This window comes from Triturus cristatus, chromosome 11 (assembly GCF_964204655.1).
Source record: "Triturus cristatus chromosome 11, aTriCri1.1, whole genome shotgun sequence".
Lineage (NCBI taxonomy): Eukaryota > Metazoa > Chordata > Amphibia > Caudata > Salamandridae > Triturus > Triturus cristatus.
The window spans coordinates 605,356,543-605,383,821 of NC_140594.1; the positions used below are offsets into that span (position 1 = coordinate 605,356,543).

The 27,279-nt window shown below is 45.9% G+C and overlaps 1 protein-coding gene across 16 annotated transcripts in view; it reads right to left on the minus strand.

The window, feature by feature from the left end:
* The window catches only part of TACC1 (transforming acidic coiled-coil containing protein 1), a 622,392-nt gene that overhangs the window by 24,931 nt on the left and 570,182 nt on the right, over positions 1-27,279 (minus strand). For all 16 annotated transcript variants that reach the window (XM_085633924.1, XM_085633923.1, XM_085633919.1 and 13 more), the window contains 3 exons: positions 19,546-19,589; positions 19,103-19,263; positions 13,472-13,578 (listed from right to left, as the gene is read on the minus strand). In XM_085633924.1, the coding sequence (XP_085490050.1) occupies positions 13,472-13,578; positions 19,103-19,263; positions 19,546-19,589 (312 nt within the window). The remainder of the gene's footprint in view (positions 1-13,471; positions 13,579-19,102; positions 19,264-19,545; positions 19,590-27,279) is intronic.

Sequence of the window (27,279 nt, forward strand, 5' to 3'; positions counted from 1 at the left end):
GGTGGTAGGTGCTGTGCGATGGAACTGGGGATGCCTTGTATGCACAGGCGCCCCCTGTGTTACGTTTAAAGTGCGTTATTGAAGGGTAGCAGTGGATCTGTAGAGGAGGCCGCTGCTGAACAACTGTAATGACGAGATTGCTCTGATAGGCACTGTAGGGAATTTGAGGTTAGGAGCCTCCTCTACGCCATATCACATAATGAACCCACCATCTCCGTAGCTACGGAGGAGGGGGGACAGTGTATCAGGGTGTGGAGAGAATTCCAGCTTGCTGGGATTCTCCATATTGTCAATCTAGTTTAGATCATCCTCACAGCGAGTTGCGAGAAGGTCCTTAGACCCCTCCTAGTAACCCCCTTTGATCAGGAAAAGGGATTGGAGGCAGGACAAGGCAGGCTCCATATAAACCGGCCCTGGAGGCAACTAAACAGTTGCCGGCGCCGAGGCCAGCGCTGATGCCGGATCCGAAGGCGGTGCCAAGGCCAGAGTCTATGCCGGATCCGAAGGCAGCGCCGAGGCCGAAGCCTATGCCGTATCCGAAGGCGGCACCGAGGCCGGAGCCTACTGCCGCGCTGAAGCCAATGGCGGTGCGGCGACGAGGCCGGAGCCAACGGCGCCACAGGGTATCTTGCTGGCGTAACCGGGGCCAACGGTGGCAGCACGGGGGCAGACCACCAAATGGGTCTGTGGGGCCCAAAGGCGCTCCGGAGGGACCCGATGGAACAAAGAAACTGCCCATGTTGCTGACAGAAGTACGTATACTTCTTCTGGAGGCATGTACGGTCCCCAAAAATGCGGGTAAGCCGCAGGCAACAATGGAGGCCCCGAAGGAGCTGCGGGGGAGTGACCACCCACCCCCTCCACCGAGTCCCGCTACCGGTGAGGGCTAGACGAAGAGCGACGCCGCTCCTTCGACCTTTTATGGCGCTTGGACTTACCTGTCCACGATTCCGATAAACGATGGTGTTGGCTGTGCCAGCGATCCCTCGACCTCCCTACGGGAGCGGGACCTTGAGCGGCCCGGTACCGAGTGCCGGGCCCCCAACAACTTCCTGGAACGCTCCCGCAAGCCTTCTGTGCCATGGCCCGACTATCGGGGCACGTCTTGGAGAGATGGCGTGCCCCAAGCAGTAGAGACACACGTTGAGCGGATCCGTCACCGACATGGTCCGACGGCAGTCCCAACAGGACTTAAACCCAGCCATCCCTACTGCACCAAAATTCGAATTCTTGAGAAAAACAAGAGACACGTCTCATAAACAAGTCAAATTTATTGACTAGGAGTACCGCTCTCTCTTGGATCTGCGCTTGCTGGCGCGGAAAAAGAAAGAACTGACGTCAGCGCACGTGGGCACGTCTAAGTAGCTCCGACAAGGTCATCTCGGCGACTACGACGCCAGCGACGTACATGGAGCCGCACGACGACGCCTACCGATGCGCAGAGGTACTGCTGACGAAAACTTTCCGGATCCAGTCTGACGCCTGGGGATATTCTAAGGTAAGGAATCTATCACGAACGTGTCTCTTTCAGATAAAAAATATTGATAGTGAAGATAGGGCTACTGCTCTATCTACAGACGAAGAGACTAGGGGTGCTTTCTTTGCTTTTTTTCAGGAGTTGTATAGAGAGGATAGTGTGGTGGATAAAACCACAGCTATGGAGTGGTTACGGGGGAGCAAGTTTACCCCCCTAAATTCATTTCAGCGAGAAGATCTAGAGCTAGACATATCTCAGGAAGAGGTTAGGAAGGTCATTTTTGCCTGTAAGGGAGGGAAAGCTGTGGGGCCCGATGGGCTCCCATCAGAACTTTATAGATCTTTGGGGGAGGCAATAATCCCTACTTTGACAGTGCTCTTCAATGAGATATTATCTGTGGGCGCTAGGGTCCCAGATTCATGGGGAGAAGCCACTATTACATTGGTTTTGAAAGCAGGAAAAAATCCAGAGAGGTGTGGGTCTTATAGACCAATCTCGCTGTTGAATGCAGATTATAAAATCTTTGCTAGGATCCTGGCAGACAGGCTTGGTGCAGTGGCGGGAGAAATGCTTCATCCCGATCAAAAAGGTTTTGTTAAAAAGGTAGGAATCTAGCTGACCTCACTTATGGCTTTGTGGGTGCAATAGATTTGGCTACCACTTTTTCGCTTCCCCTCGCAGCAATGACATTAGATGCTACCAAGGCCTTTGATAGGGTCAATTGGGCATATCTCTTGGCAGTTATGGAAAAATGTTATTTTAGTGAAAAGTTCTGCCGAGTCCTTCAGCTTATATATTGGGATCCATCGGCGAGACTCCTGGTAAATGGTAAATTGACGAATCCTTTCAAGGTACGAGACAGGGCTGCCCCCTCTCCCCGCTTTTCTTCGATCAATATATCTTTGCTCAGCGTTTAAGAGAGGAGCCTGGTATTCTACCATTTAAGTATGGGGCTTGGGAGAGGAAGGTAGCCCTGCATGCTGATGATGTTCCGATTCTTTCTGCTGATTCAGAGACGTCTTTTCCCCAGGTCATTAGGTTAGCACAGGACTTTGGGAAGGTATCCGGTTATGAGGTCAAGGTAGAGAAAACAGAGGTTATGACGTGGAACCTGCCGGTGTGTCAATACCAGACCAGGCGTGACATGAAGTACTTGGGGGTTAGAATTGTTCAGGTCCTAGATAAGATCTCAGGGACTAATTTGGCAAATGTGTCTCGGGAATGTCAGAAACTAATGTAATCATGGGCCCATGTCCCTTGACCATCCTGGGGAGGATCAATCTGATTAAGATGGTAGTATTACCAAAAATGCCCTTCTTTTTCAACACTATTCCTTTACATTTTGAAAAATTGGTGATAGATAAGCTCCAGAAAACAATTAATTCATTTGTTTGGGTTTATAGAGCCACGAGGATCGCCTGGAAGAAGCTGAGGCACAGGGGGAGAAGGGGGGCCTTGCACTCACCGACCTGCAGTACTATGCATGGGCATTCCAGTTGTCGCACTCGAGAATGTTGTTGAAAACTCCAGACCATACAGGGGTGGGGGCCATGTTCTCCGCTATGTTAAAGGGAGTGGGTCTGTCGCAGGAGGGATTTCTTTTCAAATTTGGAGAACAGAAGTTCTTCAAAAAGATCAGTTTGAAAGTCCTGTTGGGGATGGCTCAAACGTGGCCCAGTATATAACATGGTACTGGTCTAAACTATTTTTCCACTCGGCCCCCCTGTGGGACTCTCCAGGTGTCCAGATTGCCTGAAAGACAGGCTAGCAATACCACTCAGAGCAGCGGGACTCAAGGTGTGGGGGGATCTTGCGCCTGACGGCTCACTTATAGCATGGTTGTCACTACACAATAGGCTAGAAGAGGGCATGTCCAGGTTTAAATATTTACAGCTGCAGAGTTGATGCCAACATTTAAAAAAACCTATAGGCATAGGAAACACCCTTGAGGAGCAGCTAGTGGTAAGACTGGCGGGGAAGAAAGAGGTTTCTTTCCTATATTGGTCCATAGAGGAAGCTATCAATGGAGATTTTAAATTAGCTGAAGAACTGTGAGGGGTCTCCTTGCCAGACGAACAGTGGGAAGATCTATGGCAAACTTCTTTTAACGACTTGTTATTCTGGTGTGAGACACTCTCCTCCTCCAAATTTAATAGCCCTTTTAGTAAGTATCATGCAAAAAGCCAGAAGGTGATTTTCAATATAATCCTTTATTTATGCATGAATAGAGGAGTATAATCAAACAATCCACTCTTTTTGATGGCAAACAGGTGCCTACATATTTTTGGGAACAGCCGAGCAGCCGACACGTGTTTCGCCCTTCAATGTCAGTCGGACTAGGGCTTTTTCAAGGCTTTAACATTCCTGATTTCATTTTGTTCAAATCACTATTCCTGACATCATTTTGTTCAAATCACTTTGGTCCATATTCAAAAGATTCAGCAATGAAAATCTATAACATGAAAGTTTATAATTGACACAGCATTTCTAAATTGAATAAAGAAATTCTTCATCAATAATCATTCTACCGACAACAAAACGTTTTTAAACCTCACTGAATAGGTCATTATATTTATGAAAAGACAATGGCAGAGAAATTGGCTGTTTTTAGACCTCCCTAAATGGGTCATTATGTTATTAAGGCGACAGTGGGAAGGAGACAAACAATCATATTTATTGCGCTTGCCTAGCACTTTTGCACATTCAAGTAATTGAAACTCAGTTTTTGACAGTATGTCTACTTATAGGGCACGAATATGAGCAGACTTTGACGGCATGAGTTAACGGCATAAATGCCTGCAGTGATAGTCATGTACAGAGGCAGTTACGAAAAAACGTGCCACTCGTATGTAGCTGAATCTCGCTAGATGTAAATCTATGAGGAGACGGTCTATCGTATAGAGAGACAAGTTGTTAAGGTGGAATATCAAATAGAAGGTAAGGGCACTTACTTATCTGCGGTCTGTATTTGTTCAAAATAAGCGTCAGTCTGTCCATGAGCGGTGTCTGCGCGTTCTGCGCGGGTGCCATATTTATTTAGGTCTTGCTACATTACGTAACTGTAGTTAAAGAGTGTAAAGAGTAAATACTCTGAGCCAGGACAAACAGAAGACTAGGGAGGACAACCAGCCAATAAAGAACAGGAACAGTCTAGAGCAATCACAAGCGAGGGACTGGCTCACAGACAATATGTAGCTCTGTATGCAATTGCCAGCATTTTCTACCTCCGACGGAGGTGTCCGAGCGCTGGGGGCCATCGGGAAGATTAAGCAAGCTATTGCCCCGAGTCACATGGTGCTGGGCTAACCTGCCGCTGGAGCCGGGGATCGAACCATGAACCCTGTGGTTCGGAGGCAGGAACCATGCCCGCTGCACCACATCTCTTCCACAATGCTGCCCGAGACAACCAGCTAAAGTTTGGTGATACAGAAGTAAAGAAGAGAGGACAGAGTGAAGAAGATAGGAGTACTGGGTGAGAGAGGAGGCAAAAAAGGCCAGAGGATGAAGAAGAGATACGGTGGTAAGAGGGGAGAAAAGGGAGGATACAGGAAGTGAAGGTAGAGAGAGAACCGAGTGAGCCAATCACAGAAGCCTGCACGGTGGATGACGTCGGTCAACCCAGTCTCTGCGGAAAGGAACATCAGACAGAGACGCCTGTGTGTAGTATGCAAGGCTGTGCAGCCTGTAGCCCGTCCACTAATCTGAGCACAAACATATGGAACACACATGCCCATTAATATACAGTGAGCGCCTCTCTTCTCTTCGCTCTTTCGGTTTCTCCTCCGAGTACTAATCTTCTTTGCCTTTTTAGAGCATAAATGTTTCCAGCGCCGCCAGACAGTGGTTTTGTTGCTTCCAGTGGTCCCTCGGAAGCGGGCTCGGGAAAAACGGCAGTGAAAGGGACCGGAAAGCACCAGCGCCAAGATCACAAGGAGGGATGAGGAAGTGCTGTGAGGGAGCGAGGGGAGTCTGAGTTCTGCCCAGGGGTGTACCGCACACACTGGTGCATTAAAGTGAGTGGCGGTGCAGGAGGAAGGTTTTTAAGAAAGCTGCTGAGCTGGTCTCCCCCTCCCGCCCCCACGTCAGAGCCATGTTGTCCCAAGAATGCCTCTGCCATGACCATATACAATGAAGGGATGAGCGTGCGCTAATCCCCCCTCCCCCGCATCACTGCGGGCGCTAAGGATAGCCAGGGGCGGGCCAGGCTCCTCCATGACATCCTGGTGTATTTTTTGCATGCCTGATTCAGTATTGGGCTAAGGGAGACCACCGTCTCAGCCCCTGCTTTGTATGAGGAGCGGTGACGTGAGGGGCCGCTTACCTGCGCTGACATATGCCCGTCACAGGTGGCACCGACCCCAAACTCCCGTCTTCCTTCCCCACCCCCAGGTCCGGTCCTGTCAATCACTTGTGGGGAGTGGGGGTACCAGATCTCACACAGGCAATTTTAAACCACGCCCTGTGGAAGCCGAGCGTGTCACTGGCAGGAGCCCGTCCCCAGGTATAGCATGGAATACATGCGGAGAAGTGCTGCCAATATCCCAATAAAAACATATCCTGAAAAGTTCTGGTAATGTCTCTTTATAAATATAGAATACACGCTCACAAGTTCCAGTACTGTCTACATAAAATAATACAAGGCATCTTGAATAGTTCTGGTACTGCCCCATTCAAAGTGCGAACTTTATGCATAGTGCTGGTACTGTCCCATTAAAAGAGTCGAATATATGCAAAGTGCTGTAACTGTCAAGTTAAAAGTGTGGAATATATGCAAAGTACTGGCACTGTCCCGTAAAAAGTGTAGAATACAATCTGAGAAGTGCTAGCGCTGTCCCAGCAGAAGCATAGACTAGATGATAAGAAAAGCTGGCCCTGAACACTTTAGCAGATCCCCCCTCCCCCCCCCCCCCCAACCCCCACCCCCAGAGGTTCATTGAAGGAACACCAGCTCCGCTTCCTCTCCAAAGGATGTGTGCCCCTCCCTCCCGCTCTGCGTAGGGACCATCTCGAACCGGCACCTACTAGAGGTCACTGGGGGAAGGTCACAGAGAACGAGTTTTGGGCACAGCAGGTACACCCTGTGTGGAGACACACTGGCCATTGGTGATGGGGGCCGGTGGACATAGGGAGTGTCTGGGTATAGAAAGCAGGGTGAACTCGGCGAAGTGGGGCTGTGTGTCCGTTTCCGGTTCCGAAGAAGAAGGTGGGATGCATGTTTAGAATGCGAGAAGGGCTGATGCTTCTACAAGTACAGCAGCTGTGATCAGACGTGTTTGTACCAGCACGTGACATTACAGCAGCCTTCCTCCGAAGTACCGAGCCGCAGTGTAATTGCACAGCAGAAAGGTAAATGGTGATGGTAGATTCTGTGCACATCCGATCCTTGCCCTCAAAGCTGATCCTACCAACACGTTTCACGGCCTCTGTGACAGGCTCTTAAATAACTATACCAACACCCTGCTTATCAGCCCGCACACATTTTCACTGCAAAAAAAGCTACACTTGTTTTGCCTTTTAAACGTCTGCTTTCTTGTTGTCGGAAGCAGACCGTCCTTTAACCCCTTCGCTGCTGCGGACATTCCGCTGCAGCGCTGGGGGGGGGGGCAGGGGGGCAGCGCGGCGGGCCTGTGCTCATGACGGAGCCGCTCCGTCATGAGCCACAGTTGAGCTGTGCTCATGACGGAACGGTTCCGTCATGACTCCGCCCATTTGCGTTGTCCCCCCGCACAGGCGGGGAAACAGCGCCGTGTAGGCGGAGCGGCCGCCAACGGGAGTGTCATGACGGAACCGTTCCGTCATGAGCACACGCCAACCGTGGCTCATGACGGAACGGTTCCGTCATGAGCAGGGAAGGGGTTAATGGCTTCTAAGTTGTCTACCAAGTGTTTACCTGAGGGCTTGATAAAGCTCGACGGCAGAGCTGATGGCAGCCTCAGCGCTGTACTTTCAAAATTCTAAAATACATTTTCCAAAAGGGATTCAACAGCCAAAATGTCACTTAAAAATAAGCACAACTGATCGACTTTTAATAGCGGAGCCATCGTTTCCAGCATTCAATTTAACATTCAAAAAGTTAAATTCATTTATTTTCTTTCTTTCCCTCCCTTCCAATAAAATTCCGTTTCTATTCTCTCTCTTCTCGCGCATGTTTTTTTCTTTCCTTTATTTTCTCTTCTCCTCTTTTTCTTTGTCCTCCCTCTTTTCTTCCCTTCTGCTCTTCCTTTCCTGCTGGGTCTTCTTTCTTTCTAGCGCTTATTCCCAGCTTCCGCGCGAGATCTGCTGCTTGTGTCTTTAGATTTAGTAGCTCTGTGCGTCCCCATGTGACTGGTCTACAGCAGTCTGCCATTAAGGTTTTACTACGTTACGTAGCTTCAGTTCCCTAAGTACCAGGCTATCCCACCTTCCTTTTAGGTTTACCTGGCGAGTAAGAAAGGAAGAAGCCCCATAAATAAAAATGTGTTATTATGAACTGCTGTTCTAGTTCCCACCGAAATAGTTCAAGAGCCGAACACAATGCTCATTTTTTATTATATTTATATTCCTTTATCAAGTGCTGTTTATTAAAAGACGATGTACTGATGGCTGAAATGACACCCCTCACTGTTTACGAAATAGTGGTCTCTTTTACCAGCCCACGAAGTTAGGCTGAGCTCCTAGATTTTCCCACGTGCGGGAGGAGGAACATTCACCTTCTAATTTCAGCCGGCCCTCTCATGGGTTATGATTTATAAGCCATCGTTATTTACTTCAGAACCTACATGACGTAGCACGGACTTCGCAATAGCGTCATAGCGCGAGGACATCGTGTGTACTCCACCTACAACCTGATACACCACTCAGATAGCTATTGTGTGGGTTGCCTCCTCTACACAGAGCCCATCTTAATATCTGATGAAAAATATCTGCCTACACACTATCCACCCACAAGGGGAATGATGTATGAGAGTGAGTAGCCCAACCCCTCCCACACACACACACTCCACCCTCAATATGACTAGTATTTGAGGGAGAAAATCCCCCCACTAGTGTTGCTGTCGGTAACGGGATAACTCCTCGACCCTCACTCCGACTCAGTGGCTGATGTCTAGGGAGACCCCCATCACACACCACTCACACTGTGACTGAACCCTAAAGCAGAGCAATCACTGTGAACAGTGCATCCGCAATAGGACTGATATTTTAGAGTATCGCCCCACACTGACTCCACTCACACAATGACTTATATCCGAAGTAGAGGCACCCCCAGACACCCTAACAACCACATTATGAATGCTATCAGAGGGAGAGTAACTCCCACACACATACCAGAGACTCCACCAACGGGGCTGATGTCTGAGGGAAGAGTACCCCCACACATCTGCGTCACTCACAGTTATTGCTATTTGGTGATATTACTACCCCCCTGTGCACCCAGTGTGGCTGAGATCTGAGAGATTACCTACCGCAGCTGACACAGGAATTAACGGATGTCGGAAAGAAAGCCCCCCCACACACACACACACACACACCTCGCAATGTGGCTGGTGTCTGATAGAGACTAACTCTGAACCCACAACACAAACACCCCATTGACGCGATTGATACCTAAGAGAGAAGAATGATCCGTTTTGCTTGGGTTTCTAACACGCAGGGTTACCGAGTGAGAATTAGTTTATGTGACGGGCAGAGACCAACACAGAAGGCAGTGAGAGTACTACTTCAAGATATTTCTATCAACAGCGACGTCACATTTTAAGGCAAGCGGATGTGGCGTCATATTACATCGCACTAGTTGGTGGCACGTCTCGGAAAGAGCAGCACTACAACAGGCAAACTAAAATCCGTGCTTGTCGCAAACAAACCCCTTTGCATTCTTCCAGTGATTGACAGCATGGTAACTGATATGTGTAAATAACCCGGGCCTCTTCTGCACGTGACAGTGACAAGGCCAGAGGACATTTCTCACGAGCCATGCACACAATACACACAAGGCTATTTCCACCTTCACATTTAAACATGCTTTCTCTGTAGTTATGTTTTCCCCGGCATTAGTCACGTTGAAAATGCCTGTGTTGCCCCAATTCCCAAATAAATTGGAAGGGAGGGAGAACAGAGAGAGTGGGGTGGCAGAGCAGGGTAGGGAGACAGGAGAGTGAAGCCAACAATCACGGTCCCAAAAGTGAAAGGAGGACCGCGCTGCAGCCGATCACTTGTCTTTATGGGGCCATGTGTTTGAAACACATGGCCCCATAAAGATAAGAAACCTTTTACTTCAGCCGGAAAGCGGACGAGCCCGTCTAAGTGGGCCGGCCGAAAAATGGCAACGTCTACGTTACAAAGTGCTCTTTCCCAATGGCTGGCCATCGTTTAGCATAAACGGTGACGCTGGACAATGGGAAAGAGGGGCGGTGCTTGAAGCCCTTTACAGAATTCCCTCTAAATCATTAAATCTCGCCAGCGAGACTGCGCATGTGCGCAGCCCACGCCAGCCGAGACCTAAAAATGGTCAACTAGAGGTTGTTTTTCATCATCTTTGTAAATGTTTTCGGAAATGTTCCTGAATCCGTACTTTTAAAGGTCTGACTGTGCTGCCTATGTAGTTTTTGTTGCATGGGCAAGAAATCAAGTATACAGTATTTGTACTTTCACAATTTATGAAGTCTTGTATTTTGTGTTTATGTCCATTTACCATTACTTCTTTGCTTTTATTTTTCCCAAGTTTGCAAATGGAACAGGTGTAAAAACCCTTAGGTTGTTGTAGGAAGGATTTTTGTTCCTGTTTCTGGAAAAATGACGAACATAGGTCTTCCCTTAGGTTTTTACATCTTTGAAAACTTAATTGGGGTTTATTGCTGAGAGCATTTGATATTGTCTGATTTTGGGTAAGTAGATTCCAATGTTTTTGTATCTATACGAGTGACCGTCTCCTCATAAATTTACATCTAGCGAGATTCAGCTACATACAAGTGTCACGTTTTTTCGTAACTGCCTCTGTACATGACTATCACTGTATGCATTTATGCCGTTAACTCATGCCGTCAAAGTCTGCTCATATTCGTGCCCTATAACTAGACATACTGTCAAAAACGGAGTCTCAATTACTTGAATGTGCAAAAGTACTAGGCAAGCGCAATAAATATGGTAGTTTGTCTCCTTCCCACGGTCTTCTTAATAACATAATGACCCATTTAGTGAGGTCTAAAAACAGCCAATTTCTCTGCCATGGTTTTTTCATAAATATAATGACCTATTCAGTGAGGTTTAAAAACGTTTTGTTGTCTGTAGAATGATTATTGATTAATTTCTTTATTCAATTTAGAAATGCTGTGTCAATTATAAACTTTCATGTTATAGATTTTCATTGCTGAATCTTTTGAATATGGACCAAAGTGATTTGAACAAAATGAAATCAGGAATAGTGATTTGAACAAAATGAAATCAGGAATGTTAAAGCCTTGAAAAAGCCCAAGTCCGACTGACATTGAATGGCGAAACACGTGTCGGCTGCTCAAAAAAAAATGTATGCATCTGTTTGCCATCAAAACGAGTGGATTGTTTGATTATACTCCTCTATTCATGCATAAATTAAGGATTATATTGAAAATCACCTTCTGGCATTCTGCATGATACTTACTAAAAGGACTATTAAGATTTGGAGGAGGAGTCTTTCTCACACCAGAGTAACATGTAAAAAATGAGGTAACAAAGGTTCAATACCTCGAGAAAAGCCTCCTCATTACCTGAATAAAGGCATTAAGACTCAGGCTGGAACCTTATGAACCTTCTACTGTAAACTCCTTCTCTTAACACCTTGTTTGCTGTTGTAAAACCAGCTTGGCTGAGGAGGAACCATTTGTTCACGGTCCATAGGGCTTATTTATCTCCGTTAAGACTGTCCAAAATATCGAAGGGACCTCCAGTCAGCTGTAAAAATAGTGATTTAGAGAGTGCCTCTGACATTCATATGTTTAAGGAATGCCCAGTGATAACAGAATTTTGGAAAAAAGTAGGTGTAACCTTTGCGGACATTTTGGGATTTCCAGGCCAAATCAATCTTGGTTTGATAATTTTTGGTATATCTAGAGAGATAACAGGTCCTGCTAGGGGGTTCCTATTCTATGCAATCTTGCTGGCTAGGAGGGAAATCTGTAAGAGATGGGTAGAAGTCGCACCTCCTTCACACTCGGAGTGGCTGTCCTCTCTATTTAAAACGTCCAGGACAGACTTGGGTAGAACGCAGAGCAGTAAGAAGAAAGCACTATGGGATTGTTTATTAACATGGTCTAATGTGTAGTTTTGGGGATTTATAATGTAGTGGTTTGAGTTGTCACATTTAAAATTATTTGGATCCTATGATTAGGCCTCTTTGAAACTCCCTAACTGTGTTGGACCCTTCAGCTCCATCCCATTACAGGCCAACATTAACAGTCAGCGGCTATATTTAAACCGGATGAGTGTGTGAGCACCCCTTTCCAACATGGGGCCAGTGACATTTTAGGACTGTTGTGAACCGGTAGGCGGGGCGCATCCTCCTGATCCCCGTCCAATAGCCTACGTCTCCTTAATACCAAGTAACGGTAACAACGCCTTATTTTGTCAACTGGGGTCTGAGGCGAAGGAGGATAAAAAAAATTTAAAAACAACAGTGCTTGATGATGAGTCACTACTGTGAAAGGCTTTCCATACAAGAATATGTGGTAATATTCACAAGCCCAGACCACTGCCAAACTTTCTTTCTCAGGTTGCGAGTAAGCATGTTCCTTTTACTGGCGTATGTATTTGACTGTCCGTTTTGCTGTGCAAGGATTGCACCCAACCTGACCGGGCTAATGTCAACTACAACCTCTGTATGAAGTTTGCCATCAAAGTAGGCCATTTCAGTGGCATTCTTGATGGCTTGCTTAATTTTTTGGAAGCTCTTCTCAAATTCACATGACCAATTAAATGACATTCTTTTTCATCAGTCCATGTAATGGTGCACTGACCATAGAAAATCTTGTTTGTATCTAGAACAGTAACTGGCTATTCCAAGGAAAGATTATAACATAGAAATGTCCTGTGGGGGTTTGCGGAAGATAATGCTCTCACTTTAGCTGGATAATGCTTCATATCCCCATCAGAAAAGACATGGCCAATGAATTTCAAGCTTTTCTTGTGGAACTCACAATTGTCAGCATTCAGTTACACCTGCATCATTCAGCAAATGACATACCTGCATTAGAGATTTTTCAAGCTCTTTCTGAGTGGCTCCAAAAAAAAGCTAAACCCTAAATTATATGCAACCGGGGTCGAACCTGCTGAAAAGACCTCCAAGTATTTTAATGTGACTCAGTGAGCTATACTCTCATGCGGACATCTGCAGGTCGCAAGGTTAAATCCCAGCACTGCTGGGTCAACGTTCAATGGCTAGTAAATTCAGTACAATTATTTTCAATAAAAGTAGCTCCTCCTACTCACAATGCTTATAATAGGCAAAAGAGTACTATGAGTCACTAAATAAAAACAAATTATTTCCATTACTGCTACCCATTATGTGACATGTAACTGTGCCCAGAGCTTGAAATGGAGTACCTGCTTGTTTCTGAGAAGTGCCGGTACTCTACAATTAAAAGTATAGCCATTTCTTTTGAGAAGTGCCAGTACTCTCCCTCTCAGAATAAAAAAGTGCCAGTACTACGTACCAGACAGTACCGGTCCATTTAAAGCACCGATTGTGTCCGATGTTTTATACTTTGCCTCATTTTATTTCTGGACTAACCCTTGAAGTTTCGAGCTACCTATGAAGGAAAGGATAATGCCAAGATACACACAGTAAATGTACCATGTTTTAAAACAATTGTAGGTGCATGCATTTAACCAGTAGCTACGAACAGTTATCCCAACCAGAGGCAAACTCATGTATTAGGTCCATCGTCATGAAATCTACTCCCCAAAAAGTATACCTAATATTGGGAAGTGGAATGGAGTCTGAATCTCGAACCAATACTGCGTGCTGGCTGGCTGGGGAAGACTTACTTGTTCAACTTTTCTTCTGCGTGGATTTTCAGAGCTTGGTACCTCTGTTCCTCCTGTTTCACTCTCGTTAAGTAATCCTGAGCACACTTTTTCAAGGCCTCTTCATTCTAAATAAAAGAAACATTTGGAATGATGTCAACTGGATAATGTTCTCCAGTCCCTATTTTGGGGTCACATGTGCGGTGCCAAAATATGCTAGATCGTTTTCTTAAAAAATTCAGAAATATTGATGAAACAGTCAGAAACATTGCAAGATTTCAAGAAGTCAAACATACTGCAAACACTGATTAACACCACGTAAGATCACAGCAAACATGATGCATGGCGACACACACAGGGCATTCAGAAATATTCAATTAACTCCCAGGAGAAGAGAAACACTGTTATAGAGCACACTCCTGTTTGGATAAACCACCTGAAAATTCTCATTTCACTGTATTGTATTGTACTGCATTGCAAGAGAAGCAAAGTGTTATTGTAGCACAGACACTAGGATACTAGATGACACCAATTCGCTGGAAGAACTTGAAACATTTTTGCTTAGTATAAATGGTTGCACATGTGAAATGTCACAGTTTGAAAGTGGTGACAAAAAGACAGCGGTGTTTCAAGAGCAGCTTACATTTCTAGAATACAGTAAGATATGCAGAGTAGAGTCGTTTGGGAGTTTCGGGTTACTAAAAACAGGGATTCAAAGAAAAGGATGTCCATGAAGAGACAGAAGTGGTTAGGGGACATTGAGTAGTTTCTGAACACTAAACGGTGATAACAGTTAGAAGAATATGTTTGAAAAAAACAGCAGGATAGTGGGAAGTGGAGCAACGAGACTGGGAATCTCCCGTCACTAAAGTGAGTGATCAACTTTAGAGGGGGGTTGTTAAAGACGCACCCATTTTGCTGAGAATGGAAAGAGGAGGGAGTGTGCTTGAAGAACAATCAATTCCAGAGGAGAGGAAAGAAATTGGTGGTTGGGACAGTGTGTGGTGGTGGAACAACTCTTATTTGTAGCAAGTGGTAAATAAGCATTAGCAAAGCCAATAGGTCTCGCTTATGCAAGAACTATTGCTTTGGCAATATGTTTTAGACATGTTGTACACCAGTGTGGCTGCTGTTCAGCATGGCTAACAGTTACGGGGGTAAAGGAGAGTGCGTGTCATACAGTGGAGTAGAGTGGAGTGTTATGAAGTGGCGTGGAGAGTCATGGAGTGGTGTGGTGTGCCATAGGGTATAGTTGAGTGACAAAGTGGAGTAAAGTGGAGTGACTTAGATTAGAGTGGTTTAGAGTGTCATGGGGAAGTAAAATATCGTGGAGTGTAGCGTTGTAGAGTGGAGTACGGTTGAAAGGCATGGAGTAGAGTGTCAGAGTGGAATGGTGTAGAACAGAGTGGACTGGCATAAAGAGTTTTACATAGAGGGGAGTAGAGTGGAGTAGAGCTGAGTAAAGTGGGATGGAGTGGCCTTGGGAGAGTTACATAGTGAGTTGTAGGGTGGAGTAGTGTCGTAGCGTGCCACAGAGTGGAGTAGAGTGTTGTACAGTGGAGTGACAGAGTGCAGAAGAGTTTAAAGGAGTAGGGCACCATGGAATGTAGTGTCGCAGAGTGGAGTAGAGTGGCCTAGAGTGAAGCGGCATAAAGTACACTGGTGCTGAGTATGCACAGAGTGCAGTTGTGTGGAGTGCCTTGGTTGTGAGTAAAGTGGTGTAGACTGCATTGGCACAGAGTGCAGTGGCGTAGAGTAGAGAGGTGCAGAGTAGATTACAGTGGTGTAGAGTTCAATGGAGTAGAGTGGAGTGGCACAGAATTGAGTAGTAGAGTGGCGTGGAGGGAAAAGTGTAGAGATCAGTGGTGTAAAGTAGATTGTTTCAGAGTAAAATGTAGTGGTGTACAGTGGAGTGGTGCTGGGTAGAGTGCAGAGGCGTAGAGTAGAGCAGAGTGCAGTGGCGTAGGATGGAGTGGTGTAAAGTTCAGTGGTGCAGAATAGATTAGCGTGGCATAGAATGGAGTGATGTAGAGTGTAGTGGTGTACAGTGCATTGGCATAGACTGCAGCAGAGTGGTGTAGAGTTGAGTGGTGTAAAGTAGAGTGCAGTGTAACAGTAGACAGCCATTAAGTTTGGAGGCAGAGAGTGCAGTCTTTCATAGTAGAGTGTCCTAGAGTGCAATGGCACAGAGTGTAGTGGTGCATTGTGCCATGGCGCAGAGTAGAGTAGTACATAGACGTAGAGTGCAATGGTGTAGAGTGGTGTAGCGTGCAGTGATGAAGAGTGTTGAAGAGTATAGTGGTGGAGAGTGCAGTGGCGGAGAGTAAATGGGGTAGAGGGCAGTGGCGTAGAGTGCAATGGTTTTGAGTAAAGGGGTGCAGAGTGCATTGGTGTACAGTGCAGTGGCGGAGAATGGTGCAGATTAGAGTGCCACAGTGTAGAGTGAGGTGGCATAGTGTGCAGTGACAGAGTAGATTGTTTCAGAGTAGAGTGTAGTGGTGCTGGGTAGAGTGCAGTGGCACAGAATAGCAGCATAGAGTGCAGTGGGATTGAGTGCAGTGTTGCAGAGTAGAGTGATAGAGTGGAGTAGCACACAGGTAAGTTGTGCAGAGTGGAGTGGACTGAAGTGGTGTAGAGTGCAGTGGCAAAAAGCACAGTGGTGCATAATAGGGTGGGGTCAGATCTTTGAGGGTGACACTGTTACCTCTAGTAAACCCCTGAGCTGTGGAGTCCCGCAGGGCTCTTCGTTAAGCCCTGCACTTTTTAACATCTATATGAGACCACTGGCTGAGGTTGTTCGTCCGTATGGAATTAAGATCATTTCCTATGTGGACGACACTCAGCTAGTGGTATCACTGGCACAGGAGGACAGCCGATCCGAGCAAATGGGACTTAGGCAATGCTTGGAGGACGTGAAAGGCTGGATGACGAGATCTTCCCTTAAACTAAATGGGGATAAAACCGAGCTGATGCTCTTGGGCCCTGTCACCCCACTGATCTTTGATCCCCTATGGCCCCCCTGCCTAGGCACCCCGTCTGCACCTAAGGACAACATAAAAAGCCTCGGGGTATGGTTGGACAAAGCCTTAACCTTTGACACCCAGGCTACCAGGTTGTCTGCGACCTGTTTTGGACTCCTCAGGATGCTCAGGAAAGTGCTTCCAGTTCTACCCATGGAGGCCAAGCAAGTCGCAGTTCAAGGCTTGATCCAGTCTAGACTGGATTTTAAAAACTCCCTGTACCTCGGCGCCCCTGACTACACACTTCGTAAGTTGCAGATCGTCCAAAACTGCGCTGCTCGCACTCTGCTACAGCTGCCACGGAGACTTTCAGCCAAACCTGGGCTGAGAAGCCTGCACTGGCTGCCGATCCAACAAAGAATCACCTTCAAGGCAATGTGTATTGCCCATCAAGCCTTTTGGGACAAAGGACCGGCAATCTGCCGTAATCTTACCACACAATACCACCCTAGGAAACAACTTCGCTCCGGTCAGGCCTTCCTAGCAACAGTCCCTAGAATCAGGAGAGCGAGAGCTGGTGGCAGGATGTTCTCGTACAACGCCGCCAAGCTGTGGAACCTCCTTCCTCTTCAGCTGAGATCCAATCCCAACCTGTCTTCCTTCCGAAAACAACTAAAGACTTTTCTTTTTACCTCTCTAAACTAATTCCCGGCTGTTCGCCTCTGATGAACATACCACTCTTTTCAGGTAGCGCTTGGACGCCTCAGGGCAGCAATTAGCGCTTTATAAATCCACATTTCATTTCATTAAAGTGCACTGGCAGAGTAGAGTCATATAGAGTAAAGAGGCATCGAGTAGAGCGGTGTATAGTGCAGTGTCAGAGTGCACTGGTACACAGTAGATTAGTGTGGAGTGGAATGGTATAGGGTGTAGTGACGTAGTTTGCATTGGCGGCAGAGTACAGCAGAGTGCTAGAGTGGTGCAGGGTAGAGTGAGGTGGCATAGACTGCAGTGGCATAGAGGGCAGTGGCACAGAGCAGAGTGGTGCAGATTAAAGTAGCGTAGAGTTCAGCATCAGCGAGGGCAATGTTGCAGAGTAGAGTGCAGTAGTGTAAAGTAGAGCTGCGTACACTGCATTGTTGTAGAGTGCAGTGGCATATAGTGGTGTATAGTGCAGTGATTCGTACAAAATGGTTTTGAGTAAAGTGGCGTAGAGTGCATTGGCATAGAGTGCAGCGGTGTAGAAAAGAGTGGTGTGGCGTGGCGTAGAGTCCAGTGGCATAGAGTAGAGTGTTTTAGATTGCAGTTTTGTAGAGTGCAGTGGTGCAGAGTAGATTAGAGTGGCTTAGAGTGTATTAGCATAGAGTGCAGTGATGTAGAGTGGAGCAATGTAGAGTGTAGTGGCGTACAGGGCATTAGCGTAAAGTACAGTATAGTGACATAGAGTAGAGTGCAGTGTAGAGTTCAGTGTTGGAGTATGCAGAGTTGCAGAGTAGAGTTGCTTAGAGTGATCTGGCAGGGAGTGGTGCAGATTGGAGTAGTGCAGGGAAGAGTGCAGAGTGGTGTGGAGGAGTTGAGTGGTGCAGAGTAGAGTGCAGTGCCGTAGTGTGGGGTTGTGCAGAGTATGGTGCAGTGGGATGGAACAGTGCAGAGTATGGTGAAGTAGGGTAAAGTGGAGTATGCATGCTGTGGTAGCATACAGCCATTACAGACAACACATCTTCAATTGAAATGACCAATACATTTGTACAGACATGCAGGTTTACTGATGAAAGTATACAGCGCACAAATGATGATGTGTGGAAATGTCATCACCAAGTGTATTGCTTTGTATTGATCGTATTAAACCATTTGTTTCCAACACACTTCAGAATTAATAAAAAATGTGCATCATTTATGTCCTAATTCTGAAGTATCTGTACAGTTCAATAGCAGACATTTAACATTTGTTGTGTTCTAGAAAACCAAAACATCCTACGGCCTTCTGACCAGCACACCCTTAATAGCCAGTATGATTGTCACATAAATCCTCTGACTTTGAAGTCAGAGAAAGAAAAGTAAACACCAAGCTCCCAGGAAATCAAAGCCTGACATTTGACCTTTATCTTTGACTACACAGCAAATGTGACAAGATAGGAACAAGCTTTAAAGGCCTGATTACAGAAATTCAGTACTGGTGGAAGAATACAGTAAATAAGATTTGGCCAAGGGAAGGGACAAACTCAAGCTGGACAGCTTAAAACCAAGAAAGCCAGCAAACAGAAAGCAAAAACATTTGAGTTATAAGCCACAAAGCCATTGTAAACTACAAGTGGAATGCATTCCCAGGGAAGCTTTCCGAATGTCCCCAGGATGTCGTTAGCAAACCAGACAGCTATGCTGTCTGGTAGGCTTCTACCTAAAAGGGGTTGGATGTGCTTATAGTGGTATCTACACCTGTAGAATGTGAATGACCTTGCATGCAAATCTCTTCACTGTTGTGAATACAATGGATTAGAGGTGTCTGGTCAGTTAGAAGTTTATAGTATACGCTTGTAACTGTTTTTTTAATGCTACATAATATTTGGAAGCATTGAGAAAGCTTGCTAACATAGGCCATATTTTCTATAAATAAGCCAAATGATTAGGTTCAACCACGTCTGCCGTTAAGCCACGCTGCATTGTCCAGCTTGAAAAGGTATCTAAGACTCACCTTTTTGAAGCCCTCGAGGACTCCTTTTAAGTTCTCGTATCTCCTGAATAAGTCTGACAAAGACCTTTCTACGGAGTTTAGGTCCGACACCGCTTGGTCCTTCTCTATTGTGATCTGCTGGATGCTCTTCTGAGATGCCATGCTGGTCCTCTGTTCATCTTCTGCTTGACATAATAAAGCATACGCATGGTGAATGATTACTCTTTAAGAAACTTGCAGATCAAAACCAACACATATGACCCATTGCCTCAGTCTATGGAAATGTATTAAATAAATCAGGGCATCGGAGTGGATCCACAGATTCTGGCATCTTTCACCAGCTTACGCAGCATATTCACAAACTCAAACTTTAATTACACTAGAAATGACACTTGAAACACTACTCGTCAGGTCAAAGCCCTCTCTCTGTAAGGTAACAATAGACTTATTGAAGTTATTTTTACCTATCATCTGTGCAATTGTTTTTTCATATTCTGCAACAATTTTCCTGCAAAATAAAAGAGAAAGCATTTTAATTTTTTTATTTTAAATAAGTATTTACTATTTTGTTTGAAAGGTCAAACTAAACATAGGTTTCTGATAAAATGAATATTTTCAAAAACATTTAAGCATAGACATGAAATACCAGACAGTAAGCTTAAAGGCAATTGGTCTTTGCAGGACATGGAATTTGCCGATCTTACTCCTTACTTCTGCTCCTAACCCTCAGTTAGGGCCAACTCATGGTCACAGGTTAAGCTCACCCATGTTCTTCATCATATTTCCTTGACTTGGCCTTATCAGATGGCACTTAGCTTGTACTTCTCCCTCTGAAGCAGCTATCAGTGCCTCCAGGTGTTTGCTGGCGTTTGAGTGACCACACTACCCTCTCTTGCCTGAACTTTTCTATCTAGTCCCTTTACTGTACCCAAGTGCTGTGTTAAATCATCCTGCCCTTCCACCAGAACTCTTCATGCACTGTCCAAAACAATCTAGTGCTTCTGCTGCAGCCTGTCAAATTGGCACATTAAACAAGATACATTTGAGTTCTTTTTAAGCACACTTCTCTTGCGTGTCCTCCCACTTCCTACTTAACTTAAATTATTTACTTTGTAATTCCATTCCCCCCCTTAATTTCCAGTGATTGGCTCTGCTGTTCACTCCCTTCTCCCCTGATGTTCCTGTAACCTTTATTCCCTGTATAACTCTTTGCGCTCACTTTTCTTCTTCCAGTTCAGCCATCTCCTGTCTATGCCTGTGTTAGGGGAACACGAATTTTTCTGAAAAAGCTTAGTGTCTAGAGCTTCGATATATTAGGTTAATTTAGGACATGAATGTTTACATTAAAAATAATTTGCTAAAGGTTTAAAAAGTCATAAAAACGCAAGAAACAGCACATTGGACTGACAGTCAAGTGCTCTGCAGCGGATTCTCAAAGTGTAACAAACTGCTTGAAGAATACAGCAAATATCGACCTGAGCAGCACACCTGGCACAGTACAGTATGTATATACGCAGGGCTTTAGGTGGGCCGGGTCCTGCCAGTGCTAAGCACCCTATCAGGCTCACCATTTTTTGTCCTCACCCATCAGGATGAAAAAAAAATGAACACTGCAGCAGTACCATCCTTTACTGTCTTTGAGGTAACTTCAAAGAGACTCATAGTTCTTTCAGTCTCATCATTTCAGAACTGAAGCATTTTCAATATTATATACAACAAATCTATAGATAGCTAGCTGTTGCTTATATATATCTTATGCAACTAACAGCCATTGACAGAGCCATTAGTCCTGGCTTGTTGTGGGTTTAATGTTACTTTTTAGGTCTCGCTTAGCGCAGCGCGCATTCGCTGCGCTAGGAGAGGGCCTCTTGTAATCACTCCAGACATTTAGAAAGCTTTCAGAAAGCTTGTGCGTCTGGTTGTGAAATCCTATTGGCCTTTGCGTGTGGCTTTAAAAAAATAAAAGCATGCAATTGGCCAAAGGCGGGTGCATCTCCCGCCTTTTCTGTAAATATTCATTCCCACGGGCTCCAGCTGTCTGCAGCGAGCAGCGTTGCGCAGGGTGCCAGCTGCATTCCTTTGCGGATTATTAAACACAGCGCGGTCATGCGCAGCTGGAACCGTTCAACTTGTCTGTTAATCATTACATTCTGCTCCTTCGAACACAGCTAATTTTTTAGGTCACCCGCGCGCTCTGAGTTCGCACGAGCCCCACGCGGGATTTCAAGCCCTCCCAAATGGAGCTCAAACCTTGGCACTGATTCGGAGACCTGTTGTAATCTGTGAGCCCGGAATCAAAGGGCCTCATTAATGCAGCGACTCTGGGAGCCTTTGATGTTCGCGAGCTCAGCCTTCACTCTCAGTGCCATTTGCATCATTCTGAACATTCATAAAAACATCATGGCTGCTACCTCTGCCCTGGGCAATTTAGGAGCAAAATATAGCTTCTATTTAAAGAAACCCATTGAGGTGAGGCTTGGAATACAAATGTCACACAAATATCCAGTCAGAAAAATACAGCTGAATTTAATATTATACACGAGCTCAAAGCATCTGAGCATGTATCCGATTTCCATCGTATTTAACCGGCTTTACGCACGAGAGCGAAAAGTGAACCGTTGGCAACCCGCACTTTAAATACTGGGGGAACAACATTTACAACGCAACTTTTACAACGCACTACACTTACAACGCATTTTTTACAACGCAACATCCATTACAACGCATTCCATTACATAGCATGACACTACAACGCATTTTTAAAAACTACCTTTACAACGCATTCCATTACATCGCATACTACCTTTACAACGCATACCATTACAACGCATAATATTACACTACACTATCCAACACTTACCCTACTGTTGCACCCCCTGGAGTTAGAATAGTAATTTTGACCCCTATACTATCCAACACTTTCCCTACTGTTGCACCCCCTGGAGTTAGAATAGTAATTTTTACCCCTATACTATCCAACACTTACCCTACTGTTGCACCCCCTGGAGTTAGAATAGCAATTTTTACCCCTATACTATCCAACACTTACCCTACTGTTGCACCCCCTGGAGTTAGAATAGTAATTTTTACCCCTATACTATCCAACACTTACCCTACTGTTGCACCCCCTGGAGTTAGAATAGTAATTTTTACCCCTATACTATCCAACACTTACCCTACTGTTGCACCCCCTGGAGTTAGAAAAGTAATTTTTACCCCTATACTATCTAATACTTACCTTAAATGCAATTTAATATTATGCGTTGTAATGGTATGCGTTGTAAAGGTAGTATGCGATGTAATGGAATGCGTTATAAAGGTAGTTTAAAATGCGTTGTAGTGTCATGCTATGTAATGGAATGCGTTGTAATGGATGTTGCGTTGTAAAAAATGCGTTGTAAGTGCATGCGTTGTAAAAGTGTGCGTTGTAACGACATACATCCAAATACTGCAATCTTCTAAGGGAGACAGACATCTAAAATTGATTCTTTGATTTTTACAACAATCTTCACAAAACGAGTTCTATTTGTAATGTTCCCATTCATTAGTGCGGAGCATTAACCAAACAATCTCACATTTTAAAAATCTAAATCTATTTGCAATATTTAATAAAGAAAAAGTAAACGCTTTTAATTTTTGACCACTTCTGTTTTTCCTGAAAATAAGTCGTGACCTGAAAGAGAGAGGCGAAAGTAGGCAGGGAGTGGGAAATCCTCAACATGTACACTGCTCTTAGCTCCCTCAAACACGTGCCACGTGCTTAACAGGTAAAATAATAAGTGCCGTGGTCTAAACTTTTGCTCAGAATCTGCCACACTGAAGAAGGTCGTGGTGTCGAATACCAAAACTGGGTAGTCTCGATTCCCCCGGCATCCTCAACACATCACCTGACACTCCCTGCCCCTCAAACACTAGCCTGCACGTTCGTTCTCCCCCTACCTTCTTCTTTTGTCACTCTCTTTCTGTCTTTCTCTTCGTCCTTCATTCCCCCATACGTGTTTATCTCTCTATTGTTCTGGGCCAAATTCTGATGAGGAAAAATAAGTGATGGTGTCCAAAAATAAGTGCAACCGGGCCCCACCTGCAACCACCAACTAAAATTAAGCACTGCCTGTGCCGCAAGTTTTCAAACCCACCATATGGGTTATCTAGGAGATGTCCAAACCCCATGGGCTACAAGGGGTCCTCTTACGTTTACATTTTATATGTAAAAGTGGGCCTATAAGCAATTGCATCAGCCAGAGAGCCCCTTTGTGGTATAAAGGTACAACAGAGGCTGCAAACAGCGAGAAATATCTGAGCCGAAATTACACTCATTAATGCACTGAAAAACCTCATGGGAGGAGCTGCGACATACCAGGCGTGGCCTTCTAGCACCTTACAAAGGCCCAAAGCCAGCGTAAGGGCGCTCGCTATCTGGGCCGGCCAAATCAGGCACTGTTTCCTAGCATGGCCTGCAACCATAAACCGCGTTTGCTTAGATCACATACATAATGGCCGCCTGCCTGCACCTCCCCTACCCCCCCTCTCAGTGCATTTACCGGAAGGTGAAAGACACAGATGGGAGGAGGGAAGTTAGGCTGTATGTATTGCTGTATTATAGTCTAAATGCTTATAAGGTCCCAAAGGCAAGACCTAGTGGCTAGGCCAATGCTTGTTGTATTATATATCTGGATGCAGCGACAGAGGCAGCAAAATACCAGTGGGGTTGGCAAGGCTCCCAGGCCAAATGGCTTTCCGTGCGAATTCTATAAAAAATACTTTCTGCAGCTGGGGCCCCCTATCGCGAGGTGGTGGTGGAGGCCAGGGACCGGGGGAAACTGCCCAGTGATTGGAGACACGCGGAGGTAGTAGTATTCCACAAGCCAGGTAGGCCAACTGAACACCACACCTTGTATCGTCCTATTTCTCTTTTGAATGTTGAGGCCAAGATATTGGCCAAAGCTTTGGCGAATCGTCTCCGACCCCATATAACTTCGCTCGTGCATCCCTACCAGGCCGGGTTTATGCCCCAACGCGCGACCTGCCAGAATATTCGGCGGGCGCACATTGCAGTGGCGACGGTGCAGGGCCTGGAGGAACGGGCAGCGCTCCTATTAGCGGATATGGACAGGGCTTTCGATTCCTTGACTTGGGTGTACCTATTTGCACTTCTACGAAGGCTTAATTTCAGACCCCGTTTCCTATCCTATTTAAATCTGCTGTATACAGACTTAAGGGTGTTGGTGCAAGTTGCGGGCTTCGTCTCCTCTATCTTCTCTATTGGGCGAGGCACCAGGCAGGGGTGTCCATTGTCCCCCTATCTTTTCGCTTTAGACATGGAGCCCTTGGCTGCTTGGGTGCAAATGGACGCTCAGGTGTCCGGGTTTGAATGGGCGCACGGACTGTCCGATCGCATTGCTTTATACGCCGATGATATGCTGTTCTTTCTTACTAACCTGGATAGGATGGGTCCCCGGCTGCTGGGTATTATGCAGATCTTTGGGGAAACCTCGGGTCTGTATATGAACCCTCGGAAAACTACCCTGTGGGTATTAAACGGTGGGCGCGTGCTGGGCTCCTGGGCTTCGTCGGTGCAGGTGGTACATGGCGGCTTGAAATATTTGGGGGTATATCTGTCTGACTCTCCCGCTACGGCGTGGGAGCGCAACCTCGCACCAGTATGGGATCGCGTGCGCGAGGATATCAAGACTTGGTCCCACATGCCCCTGTCCATTTATGGTCGTTCAGACATATTTAAGATGGTGTCCCTCCCGCGCCTGCTATTTCAACTGCAGAACCATCCTTATCCGATCTTGCCGCAGTTGTTTCGTCAGGTGAATGTGGCTTTGGGTCAGTTCCTGTGGGATGGTGGGGCAGTTAGGGTGGCGACACGGACCTGTTTTCAGTCCACGTATTGTGGGGGGCTGGCCACCTCTGATATTTGGTCTTATTATGTGGCATCACATCTGCTTGTGTTAAATGAGTGGTGGTACGGGGACAGGACAGACCCGGCATACGCCGTTGAGCGGCGCTGCATGGGTGACCACTCTCTACACACTATTCTTTATTCTGCGCTGCTGAGACGCTACCTACCATTAGCCATGTGGATTGTTTTTCAAATCTGAAGGCAGACGCTATGGAGGTTGGGCTGGTGGAACAGACTAACTCGGGAGACCCCTCTATGACATAATGCCCGCTTTCCACACCTGGCGACACTCTCTGGGTTCCGCGACTGGGATAGTATCGGTATCTCTCTCCACCTTGGGGGATGTCATGCGGGGTTCGATTTTAAAATCCTTTCAGGATATTCCGAAAGACTTTCATATGCCAAAGGCACAATTTTTAAAGTATTTACAATTCAGGCATTCTATTTCCCCCAGTCTGGAAGGTCTGGTTTTGCTGCCGGAGTTCAGCCCGGTGGAAGCTAAGGTGTTTATTGGGGATCTCCGGGACCATAAGATTTCCAAAATCTACCAATCCCTGGTTACACATTGTTCCCCTTCGCTGTAGCACCTAAGGGAGGCCTGGGAGGGTGATGTGGGTCAGTTGGAAGAGGAGGACTGGACAGAGGCTCTGGCCTCTCCACAAGGGGCGGCTATTGCAAAGAGCCTGCGGCTTATTCAATTTAAATACCTCCATCGAGTTTATTTCACCAGGGTCAGACTCTGGAGGGCGGGCTTTGTGGCTTCCCCGGTGTGTCTCCGATGCAATCACGAGGATGGGACTCTGTTGCACACTGTGTGGCATTGCACGGCACTAGCGAGATTTTGGAGGGGGTGCTGGCCTGTCTCTCTGAAGTGCTGGGGTGGGATCTCCTCAGGTCGCTGAGGCTAGTTCTCCTGCATGTGATGGAAGGGATTGGGGGCCATATATATATATATATATTCAATGAAAAAACCATAGGTTTCACACATGTTATAGTTAGCGGAAATTTTACTGATAAAAAACCAGTGAAATTCCCCGTTATAGTTAGTGCAGGCAACTATAACTCACGCGACCGCAATCCTCTGCTGATGCTAATACTGTATTTAGACACTTATATGCCCATGTCTTCTTCCATACATTTTTAGCTATACATATATTACAAATATTTTTTTTTCATAAAGACACATATGTCATCAGCAGAAGATTGCGGTCGCGTGAGTTATAGTTGCCTGCACTAACTATAACGGGGGAATTTCACTGGTTTTTTATCAGTAAAATTTCCGCTAACTATAACATGTGTGAAACCTATGGTTTTTTCATTGAATTTGCAAGGTTTTTTAAATGCTAATTCCTAACTATAACGTGTGTGAAACCTATGGTTTTTTCAGTGAATTTGTACGGTTTTTTAAATGCTAAGTTACTTTACGCAATTTGAGGCGTGCGCGCCCACTTAACGCAGTTCGTTCCGTGCACGTTTTTTATCAACTTTAATAAGCCCTGTACATTTGGTGGCCTTCGGCCACCAAAAGCACAGGGGGTGGGGTCAATGTGGATAGTGTTTTTTTTATTTCAATTTTATAATTTCATGTTGCCAAAATTTAGTTTTTTTTACCTATTAATAAGCCCTGTACATTTGGTGGCCTTCGGCCACCAAAAGCACAGGGGGTGGGGTAAGTGTGGATAGTGTTTTTTTTATTTTTATTTTTTTACCGTACGCTTACGGTAAGCGTACGGTAAGCGTACCCCGCGAAATTGCCGAAAAAAAAATAAAACCGTTTTTGCTCTTGGGGGATGTTTTTGGACTCCCTCAACATGACTATGTGGGAGGGAGTTGTCAAAACAGCCCCGTAACATGTTTTTGGCCATCATGTTTGATAAACAACACTCAGTGCGAGAGACAAAATGGCGGCCGCCGCTTCCTGGTTTCGGCCGATTCGAATGTTTACTAAGATCTAAGAGCCAATCAGAATCGCGCTCGCGCACGCCACCGTACGCTTACCGTAAGCGTACGGTAAGCGTACGGTAAGCGGGCTCAGATATATATATTGATTTAAAGGCTATTTTCTCAGAATCTACTGAACAGATTTACACCAAACCTACAAAAGGCACTTCCTTGACCTAGGGACTACCTCTCTGCCAAATTTTGAGTAATTCTGTTCAGCCGTTCGGGCTGTAGCTCGTTCTAAAGGTCCTATGGAAAAATGCATGGGAAAAACGCGTTTTGGGACCCCCCTTTTATCTCAGCCCCCGCTTGACGGATCCCCCCGAGACTTTCAGGGTAGGAGCGGAGC